Source organism: Protomyctophum bolini, assembly GCF_963924005.1.
Source record: "Protomyctophum bolini genome assembly, chromosome: 10".
Classification (NCBI taxonomy): domain Eukaryota; kingdom Metazoa; phylum Chordata; class Actinopteri; order Myctophiformes; family Myctophidae; genus Protomyctophum; species Protomyctophum bolini.
In genome coordinates this window covers 10,774,572-10,785,044 of record NC_137871.1, presented here as the reverse complement: position 1 = coordinate 10,785,044, position 10,473 = coordinate 10,774,572, and the positions used below count along the sequence as shown (strand labels likewise).

Below are 10,473 nucleotides of genomic sequence, written 5' to 3'. Positions count from 1 at the left end.
ACAAGATTAGAGTAACCATAAGTAGAATGTAAACTAGACTACAATGTAGCGCTGTGTGCCTCAAATAAAGCAGGATATCACTTAGTATTTGTATAGTATACACAGTATATTTGTATCTATCTTTGAAAAAAATATAAAGGAGGAGCGGGAAGTGCACTGCACGGAATAGTGTAGAAACGAGTGCTTCGCATCTAAAATGTATTTGTGGTCAAAAGAAAATTTGAATAACAAAGTGAACAAATAACCAATATACTGTATACTTGGTATTACTTGCATTGAAGAAACTAGTAGCAACTGTCGAAAAATGTGACAAGAAGGGGTTAGGTGGAGTCTAGAGGTTCCGACTGAGGAAAGTGAGTGCTTTTTGTTTTTGTTGTTTGTGTGTATTAGAGCACCATCTTTATATCATGGTCATGAAGAGTTGACGACGACAGGAAGTGTCTTTCCCACCTGAGGGGGGAGCTTGTGGAGAGAGACAGAGCGGGGGAAGTGGGGGGGGGGGAGTCAGACGGTGGAAGCGGAAGCCAAGCTCAACTGAGGGCCAATGCAGCAGCAGAGCCGCCAGCCGGAGCTAGTGGAAGGAAGCCTTCCTGTGTTCGTGTTCCCCACAGAGCTTGTGTTCTACGCCGACGAGCAGTCTTCTCACAAGCAGGTGCTCACACTCTACAACCCCTATGAGTTCGCCCTCAAGTTCAAAGGTCAGTAGATATAGGAAATGCACAATGTCCTGCATGTCCATCCAATTGTACATTGTCTATTAAACTGGGATCAACTCCTTTTCAGTTTTCTGATCCGGTCTAGAGTGAATATAACTTCACAGTTCACACCACCAGGCAGGCGGAAACAATTATTATTCTCTTGGTCAGAGGTGTCATTATTTTAGGGCCGAACCATAAACCTGCGTATTGTTTAGTAACTATCAGCGACTGTCTCACACTTATGGAAACATAGGTTAGGATACCATGGCTATTTACTTAGTTAGTTAGTTAGTTAGTTAGTCAAACAAATCTATTTGTTTATAAGTTGTCAAACTGATCATCTGTTTGTCTCTGGTCAGTGCTGTGCACAGCGCCAAACAAGTACACTGTGGTGGACGCAACTGGAGCCGTGAAACCACAGTGCTGTGTTGACATGTGAGTAAAGTTTTATATCTTTATTATAGTGTTATATAATAAGTATAGTGTTATATCGACATTCAGACTACACACGTCTAAAGTTCTGTGTGTGTGTGTGTGTGTGTATGTGTGTGTTTCACTCAGAGTAATCCGACACAGAGATGTGCGGGCCTGTCACTATGGCGTCTATGACAAGTTTCGGCTACAGGTGTCCGAGCAGAGTCAGCGGAAGGCTCTGGGTCGTAAAGAGGTGACCGCTACTTTGCGTCCCTCTGCCACTCAGGAGCTGGCAGGCACCCGGCCTCAAGAGGAGGAACGCAGGATGAAAGAGCAGTTGGCAGACAGTGTGTTCTTTGAACAGACCGCATTTCAGACAGGTACAAACATTTCTGAGGTCATTTGTTATCCTTGTCACTAGATGGCACCAAATACAAACCCATGTGTGTTGGACTGAGGAGTTCAGATTCAATTCAATTCAATTCAAATAGTTAATAATGCACAAAGTAATGTTCACTTTTAACTGTGTTCCCTGAGTAACTCTGTATACTGTATGTCTAATTAACTGCATACAGTATGTATGACATTGGCTGCTTATTGCACACCTATCAGACAACAACAACATCTTTCATACCTTCCCAAATGTTTAAATGTGTTGTTAGTACTATATATATATATATATATTGTGTGTGCACTGTGCGACGTGTGTGTGGTGTGACTGACAGAGCAGAGCCGTCCTGTGTCCGGAGGTCCCAGCCTGTTGACAGTGCTGCTAGGGCTAGTGTGTGTAGCCGCTCTCATGCTGCCGACCCTGGGGGAGAAAGAATCGACTGTGCCTGTCTACCTCCATATAAGTGTTAACAAGAAACTTGTAGCTGCTTATGTCCTTGGTGAGTGAACCACAAACTGTGGCTAGTTCAGATGTAACTGTGTTCACGACGGCGGGCGGATGCATAGCAACAACCAAAAAAAAGCGGCACGATTACATGCAAAGATGCAAATACACACACATTTTCACCTTGCAAATGCCACACATTTTACGTCACTCGCATATTTGTGCAAATTCCAAAAGTGTATCAAATGTATAAAGCGGCGGACTGGCATACACTACCTGGGGAGACCTTTAAATAGGACCACTTGACCCTATGCGTCCCTATTCTGAGGAGAACATAGGGTGAAAATAGTTCATCTACAAGGTCACTTGGAGAATGGATATTGTATTAAGTGGCAAACCTATTTGGTGTAGACTAGAGGGAAATGCAATTTCTTGGGTCTAAGGTGTGGTGTTTAATACAACAGAAACATTTGCTTAGTGGTATAATTACTGTACTTGTCCTAGACCCTTAGATCTGAACAGGACGTTAAAACTCTCAATCCTTGACAGTATATTGTCTTTAAAATTCCTTTTACATTTAAGCTGCATGCTGAAGTGTTTCTGTGACTTGTTTCAGGTCTTCTAACGATGGTCATCCTCCGTACATGAAGTGCTCTGGACCGAGAGTAAGGAGGGACATGTTTAACGTTGAGACACCCAAGGCGGACACATGATCCAGTGGGTGTTTACAACAGGGGGATGCCCCCGCACCCCGAAATGTACACTTTAGTATAATTGTTTTAATATATATTAACCTAATATTGAACTGATGCAAACAATAGAGACCTGTGTGTTCGTCATCTGGGGGCCCTGGCTAGGTTTGTAAACAAACACCAAGGGTATTGAATTAAAAAGGTTGTTTTGGCATCATATTTCTGTGTTTGTCTGTATCTCCATTGCCATTATTGTAACAATATGGTAAATAATTTACTTGAGCCTTTTGTTACACAAGCCCAAACATAATGTAAATATTAAAGCCATTAAAAATGTTATGGTCTTCAGCTGTAACAAGTTACAACCCTTATATTGTTTCTACGTAAAGCTTTTTTTTTTAAGTGTAAGTTCTGATTACTAAATGCAGTTACTTGCATGTGTGGATACTTTTGTTGTACTTTTTCAGCAGCAATATGAGAGTTTTACATGTCACCAAAGGACGTTTTTGCTGTACTATATCAATGCTCCATCAAATGTCTAATAAAGTCTCAATGCATCTGTCTGACATTGTGATTAATAGTGCAATGCCTGTTCAGAACACATGGCCGGTGCTGGAGAAGCTGGACTTCACACTCAACACTGCACTTCCTTGGATCCTTCAAAGAAAGAGACCGTAAGGGCGCCGCCATGTTGCTCACATGGTGCTCCATGGAAGGAAAGAAACATGCGCAGTTGAGACCAAGGAAGCTGAACGAGGAAGTGTTGGCTGCATATAGCCCATTGCGCATGTTTCTTTCCTTCCATGGAGCACCATGTGAGCAACATGGCGGCGCCCTTACGGTCTTCACGTCCCGTCCTCTTTAGACAGTCCTTGGGATCCTCAGCAATTCACCCAAGTATGAAGTGGATGGGATGGGCCTTCTCCTTTTAACTAACTGGTTACATAATGAGCACCTTATGTGCTTAAAATTAGGACTGGACTGCTTGATGACAGAGGAATACAATTATTCCCGTCATCAATTGTGATCTCAGACAAGCTAATTTAGTCAAGTAAAAAGTACGCAACCACGTGTGTTTGCCTTTATGTAAAATTAGCGATGGATTTTACACAAACAATGCTCATCTTTAAAAAAAATGGTACCAAAGGTATTTCCGAATACTGAATCATTTCTTTAGAAGAAATAATTTATTTTGTCCACATTTTGATATGATGGCAATGGTTGCAAGCAAAGAATATGTCAGACCTAGGACAATCTGGTTCCTCAGACAACCTCAAGACAATACTGACAAGTGGAGAGATCTTTTTCTTCAGGGAAAGACATTCAATATATAAACATAAATCCACCCAAATATATTTTTCTTAAAAGAAAAAGGACCAGAGATCATACTTCAAGATAACGGATTTACAATCATTTCATTTCCTTAAGTTTAATGTAAATTTGAGGGCCCTTGTACACAGACTGAGACATGACGGGCTGAAATATACCATGTAGGCTTAAACGGATCTGGTTGATTTCTGAAGAAACATAAAAGTGTCAAAAGGTTTACATTTACAAAACGTAAATATATGTTGACCAAATATGACAGACATGACAAATGTAACAGCACCATTTTGCTTTAGGCATTTGTTTACTTCAGTTTAAACATGTACAGCCTATAATTTAAGAAAATGACACATGCTGGTTTTATAATGAAAGATAGAAAACTATCGGCATCCAAGTTTGACCAAAATCAAACAAAGGGGGGGGGGGGGGGAAGGAAGAAGCACATAAACTACAGCACAGCTTGCAAGTCTCCAATAACGTCCTGAGCACAAACAGGATTAGTAGCATTTAGTGTTCAATCCCTCACAGTGGTGACTAATATTGTATCTTTATCTACTGGGTCAGTCTGCTACCCAGACCATAAAAAAACAAATCACAGCAAGTTAACCAAAGACTGGTTTATTGTTTCACCACAGTTGACAGCCTGCAGGAGATCCACCCAAAACTTATTTTACAGTAAGGATGAGGGGGAACTCAACTCATCATTGAACCCTGTGGAAGTAGTCACATTTTTCTAATCCACTCCTTTAAAAAGAAAATAGTTTTTTTTAGCCGTTATGCCTGCATTCATCGCACAGCCAGTCAAAGTTTTCACTATATATTTTTTACAAGATTCATATTTACATACTTACATACTTTACAAACAAAGCAAAAAACAAAACAATAAGTTAAATCCTTTCATACAAAACCTGTAGATTTGAGTATAAACAAAGGCCTGTGGATGTCAGTTTTGTTCCTACACAAAATGGGAACACATTTGTAGTTAAGAGGACAATGTACATATCCAAATACTGTAGTCATTTGTTTAGTTTAGGTTTGTTTTTGTCCAGTGTTCAATGTCTTTCTCCAGGGGAGAGAACTGGTGTGCCAAATACGTATAATCACAGAAGCACCGTATGAGATCCACAACTAGCAGCTGGTGCTCAGTGTTTCTCTACACAGCAGACATCTTCCATGGCTTTCCATTCCATCCAGAGGAAAACAGCCCTGCAACAGCAAACATGGGAACTCCACTAAGCCTAAATGACTGGCAGATCCGAGAAGGAGACTCATCCTTCCAGAGAGAGAGAGAAAAAATCTCTGTCCTCCTTTAGAGTCTCTTGTGATTCTGTGTTCACTTTGGGGACAGGTCCTGGATGGAAGCGAAGGGGGAGTTACTGGAGGAGGGCGACACTCCCTCCATCTTTCCAGGGGAGTCCGTGGAGGAACTCACACTGCTGAGGCTGCCGTCCAGCAAATCTGGAGAGTGACTGGAATAGTTACAGCAAATGAACATACAAAATTTGATTCCAAATACTTATGTGGCATTTTCCAGCGACTAGGACTTTAACCTGTACAGCTTTATAGCAATGAGATTACTGCATTGAACAAATCAAGCACTGTGATGACGATCTAGTCATACCAGGATCTGTGGTCTGAAACATCAGAAGACAGCATGGTGGTCGTACCCTGGAACAACCTCTTTGGTTGGCTCTCTGTCTCCATGTCCCCTGCAACACACAGACAAACTGCTTTCATAGGATTCAACACTACACACGACAGGAAGTGGCTCTTACTTTGCGGCATTCTTCTAAACATTTCATCCTGGTTTCCATACAATGCAGTGCCGGGCGTAGAGCACGCTTTCTGGAAGGTTTATGAAAGGCTTGTTAAAGTGACCCACCTTTGCGTTTGATTGGCCCCAGTATGCTGGCTCTGATGCAGTTAATTGGGCTCTGGCTCCGACGGCTAGAAAACAATGGAAAACCTTGTTACTAATGAAGTGTGGTTTGAAACCTTACCAGTGTTGAAAGCAGATGTTTATTACATTTTATGAGATATTTCGTAATATCCTTTAGAAGTACTAACTATGTTTACATAGATGGTGGTTTAAGGCCTATTCATACTCCAGTTTTAGGTGATAAGATTACTACCGAAAATGACAACATGACGTCACTAGTACTACGCGGTAATAAGAGACTCGCGTTCACACGAACACTTCTGTTTTTACTAACCACTATTTCATTGGTCACCTTATCACCTAAAACTGGAGTAACTTTGATAGGTCCATTAAGTAAACACTGAGGATTATGCATAATTATGAAACTGGGGAGGTTCTTGAAATGAAAAATCCCACACGTGTGAAGTGAGGGGCGCTCTTATCATCATACATCATCACATTCCGGCCAATCACATTGCCATCCTCAATTCTCAGCGGCCAGTCACAATTGGCGTCCTCACTTTTCATCCTAAAGTCCAATGCGGCTAATCACTTGTGGCGTCCTCAATTTTCTGTCACTTTTTATCCTCAATATGTAGTAGTACATTGCTCAGCCTCGCTATGGCCATCGCTATGGGGTGCTCAGCCAATCAAATCATAGCTATGGGGTACACACAAACTGGGCATAGAAAGGCAGAGAATCACTGAGGCAGAGAACTGAGAAATTCACCTGAAGCGTCGTGTTGGGCTGGGTACTGGGCTCGGCGTCAGTCCATTGCTGCTCACAAGGATTTGTAGTGAAGGAGAGAAACACTGCTGCTCATCGCAAAGACAATGAAAACACAATTACACCTCAGTTATAATCTCCATTACAATGTTGTCCCTTGCCAAAAAGCACATATCTACAAGCAAACAACAAATTGTGATGAGACACATTATTAGTGTTTTTCGGCAAGTGACACCCTCATGCGATGGAGTAATGTTTAAAGTAAGCTGTAGATTTGTTTTATGTGACAGATGTACCTTCTTTCCAATCCCTCTGGTTGGGGACGGGGCTGGCGACACAGGCACAAAATCGATTCGCTTTGGGGATGATGATGCCGATTTCTCACAAGTGTCTGTGTCACTCTGTAATATATATATAAACAAATTATTAAAAAAAACATGCTGATTTATCAAGCCTTCTGAAACAATCATGCAATTAAACCAAGACCACTGGCATAGTACATACAGCGTCTGTACTGTATGCTCAAAATAGACGTTAGATACATTGGTTCCCAACCTTTTTATCACCTCAGAGAATATTTGGCTCTCCATGTACCACCATAATATTAATAACTGGTAATAACTAAAATACAGGAGCGTATTATACCTGCCCTTTTTGTTCCATTCCTAAGCCTAATAATGCTGCTGCTCTGACAAAAGTCTGTCTAATCACTATATCAGGACATAAGTGATGATATTTCTAATGTGATTAATCCATTATCAAATCTTCTATTAACGGCTAGGCCTAGGTGTGCTGTCATGCTAATTTCAGCACAGCTGGATAGCCTATTTCAACCAATTGCTTGGTCAGAAGAACTACCTAGTGCAGCACGATTCTTGCTCAAATGTGAATCTTGATTTTCCTCCACAAGAATTGGGGTCACGATTCTCACACAATTCAATTTTCTCCGTCACATTTCCTTCAGTGTGTTGGTTGGTCGGTCACCAGTGTGTTGGTCGGGCACATTATGATGCCCAGGTCTCGTGGCATCATCAGGGATGGAGATGTGGGGACCCTGATGTCATAGTAAATACGACCTGCTGTCGCAGTTAAGCCCATATATGGTACACTCAAGACATGCTCCTTATATGACCAGTACAGAATTCCATCTATGTTGATCTGACCCCCCATGCCAAAGCGCCAGCGCTCGCCCAGCAGTCTGCCGTCAACGAGGCTGATGTGTGATGCAAGATGGTTCTTTACCAGACTGAGGCTTTCCTCCCAGGAGTGACTGATCTGCATGGCTGCCTGAACCTCCCTAAGATGGAGACACAAAACCATCTTAACAAAACAAATACATTTATACATCCATTGATTATTGTCAAACTTCACTGGTTCAGAACTTACCGCTCATGAGCAGTCTCCCTATTCATGACATCAACGCCCTCCTCCTGCATGCAAACATACAATCCTTTTAACCACAATAACCTGACCACGGAAATAGCAGAGCTATAAGCTCACATGTTGCATCACGACACATTATGAGTTTATAGATTGTACGTAATTTTTTCAGCACAAAACCTGCATGTGTAACTTAAAATACTGCTTTCTTACTTGTTTGATCTGATGAAGTCTTGTACTAGGGACACGAATGGGTGACGAGGGAACCTGAAAGAAAAGTGAGTAGAGGGAAATGTGTCAAACATTGACAACTATGTTATGGTAGTTACAAAAGTAAATAAATGAATTAATGTAATGAAACTAAATTAATCACCACATTTGGCCTGTTGACGACAGTAGTACTGTTCCTTCTGCAGCGCAGGACCTCTCTCTGGAAAACTTGGGAATTGTCACTATAATGAAAATGTCACAGATTACAAGTTACAATATATATGAACTACACTGCAGTTTTAGGCCAGGGGGTCTCAAAATGGGTCCAGGGGTATATTCCAGCTCTGTAACTCTATGGTGGTCATTCAAATAAAATGTTTAAAGTTAAGAACTTAAGTCAGTTCAGCCAGTTTAATTAGGAGGGAGTTATTTACTCAAGACAGGCAGGATAAACAATGAAAATTCTGCAGGTGATTGCAAGTATAAACAATTAGTGAATAAGGGACAATAACCTGAGGCCATTGATCATGGGTGCGCTGTTGGATCTTCTTAGGTGTCCATCACTGTGACCCAGTGAAGATGAGATGTCCAGATCCAACTCCATTTTCTCTTGTGGCATCATGACTCCTGGGTTGTTCATCTCGTTCATAACGTTGTTATTATCATCTATCGCCACCAACTCATAAGAACTAACTCATCTGGCTAACCAGCAGCACAGTGTTGTTAGCTATAGCTGCCTCCCGAACATTAGCGTTTCAGCTACGCAGATAAAACGTAACATTACATATTTTTAAAGTAGCGTTAGTTCATAAATTATCCAATCACACAGTCTGTTGTTAATACACGGAACCTAAACTTACAGCATTTACAGGCCTCTTCTCATTTGTTCTAGCGTTCACACCGTTGTCAAACAGAGACAACCCGTTCAACCTCATCAATCCCTACAATCTAAACTACAACTGATCTGTGATCATATCGTCAGAATCTATAACTTTCATTTCATTATTATAATAATTTCCATTAACGTCCCAAGTAACACAATGCAGAATGCAGCCCGCTGCAACTGAAACCTTTAGCTAACGAAGCTACAACACACGCCAAAGGATGCGGCGATGACGTCGTAAGTAAGCCGGAAGTGCTTCAGACTCTTGGACCGCACATCCACACTTAAAGCTATTTTATACTTTCTCGTGCGAACCTTACATTGAATTCAACAATAATTACTAAACAAATCGGGTTTTCCACGGAAAGGGCCTTGCGATGGATTAAAGTGCACTTGTTTGTGACGACACGACGACACTGCACTATCCTTGGCATTAGTATGATAGTATCCCCGCGGTTCCAGCCTGTAGATGCAGATCAACAGACTTTTTTTCTTTTAAAATAAAAAATAAAAAACATTAAACTACCGGTACGCTAATTACCTGACGCGTTAAATTACACGAACTACTCAGCCGGTCCGTGTATAATCATATAATGTATTCTTCACGTGTGTCCTATAGAACCCCTCGAAGTTATCTAGTGATATATTCACGTTAATCGATCAGCTGGCGACCACAGCATCGTTAGCTGAAGTAAAGTGATTCAATCACACCGATAATGGAAAATGGGACTTTCCACGGTGGACTTCAAAATAAACATGACGCAGGGTAGGAGCGCCACAATTTTTTTGCATAAATACGCACAATCTGAATACAACACGGCATTTGTTTCATCGTACTAGGTTGTTAACTAAAGTACAGTGTGATTGGAAATATTAATGTTATTTCTATACATTTAGTTTAAACGTAAGAATCCATTAACTTCCGGTCGTTCTCTATCTAGCTATGGTTCACTTGTCGCAGCCTGGCCCATCACTATATGCTGCGCCATAAATGTTCCCCATCATACACTTTGTAGCTACCACAGTTCACTGTTGTTTGGTGTTATTATTATACAGTTAATAATAAATGCAGTTTTAGTATTCTGCTGGAGTGGCGCTCCAGTCCAGTAGCTTGTTGTTGCTTAATAGCTAATGCTAGGTAGGTTTGAAAAACGCCACGCCCCCTATGAGTTGCCCAATGAAACTTTCAGACATTGGTGAGCCCCCCCACCCCTCCCCGCTATTTTGCATACCGGTAGATGGTTTTACTTTTGCAACTCCTGTTATGTACTTAGGCCTGTACTCATACTCACTACTCAGAAACGGCGGGGGACGACTCCGGACGAGTGCAAGATAGCATGACATGAAATTCAGGTTGAACATTATCATGTCACGTCATGTCATGGTTGTT

At 41.4% G+C, this 10,473-nt stretch overlaps 2 protein-coding genes across 4 annotated transcripts in view; one reads left to right on the top strand and one right to left on the bottom strand.

The window, feature by feature from the left end:
* The window catches only part of mospd1 (motile sperm domain containing 1), a 4,327-nt gene extending 1,125 nt beyond the window's left edge, over positions 1-3,202 (top strand). Inside the window, exons 2-6 of one of the 2 annotated variants that reach the window (XM_080774069.1) lie at positions 391-698; positions 1,058-1,133; positions 1,260-1,492; positions 1,843-2,002; positions 2,564-3,202. In XM_080774069.1, coding sequence (XP_080630195.1) covers positions 545-698; positions 1,058-1,133; positions 1,260-1,492; positions 1,843-1,973 — 594 coding nt within the window. In that variant the 5' untranslated portion in view covers positions 391-544 and the 3' untranslated portion in view covers positions 1,974-2,002; positions 2,564-3,202. Of the gene's footprint in view, positions 1-390; positions 699-1,057; positions 1,134-1,259; positions 1,493-1,837; positions 2,003-2,563 lie in introns of both variants that reach the window. The other variant, XM_080774068.1, reaches the window with a different exon arrangement.
* Positions 3,203-4,062: 860 nt separating this feature from the next.
* On the bottom strand, positions 4,063-10,145 carry pabir2 (PABIR family member 2). Of its 2 annotated transcripts, none has more exons than XM_080774662.1 (10): positions 8,713-10,145; positions 8,367-8,442; positions 8,204-8,257; positions 7,997-8,040; positions 7,853-7,907; positions 6,907-7,011; positions 6,614-6,699; positions 5,848-5,912; positions 5,587-5,674; positions 4,063-5,434 (listed from the first exon to the last, which is right to left on the bottom strand). In XM_080774662.1, exons 1-10 carry the CDS (start codon positions 8,847-8,849, stop codon positions 5,299-5,301), a joined length of 846 nt encoding a protein of 281 aa, XP_080630788.1. In that variant the 5' UTR covers positions 8,850-10,145; the 3' UTR covers positions 4,063-5,298. The 2 variants fall into 2 exon arrangements, with proteins under 2 accessions (XP_080630788.1, XP_080630787.1); XM_080774661.1 differs by having other exon boundaries at positions 4,064-5,434; positions 8,364-8,442; positions 8,713-10,136.
* Positions 10,146-10,473: the final 328 nt, after the last annotated feature.

What these genes read in the sequence shown, in the direction of transcription:
- pabir2 (XM_080774661.1), bottom strand. Translation starts at nt 8,849, where the DNA reads ATGAACGAGATGAACAACCCAGGAGTCATGATGCCACAAGAGAAAATG. An exon ending in GACTTCATCAGATCAAACAA is followed by an intron (nt 8,041 to 8,203) that starts GTAAGAAAGCAG and finishes GTTTGCATGCAG; the next exon opens with GAGGAGGGCGTTGATGTCAT. An exon ending in GGGGCCAATCAAACGCAAAG is followed by an intron (nt 5,675 to 5,847) that starts GTGGGTCACTTT and finishes TGTGTGTTGCAG; the next exon opens with GGGACATGGAGACAGAGAGC.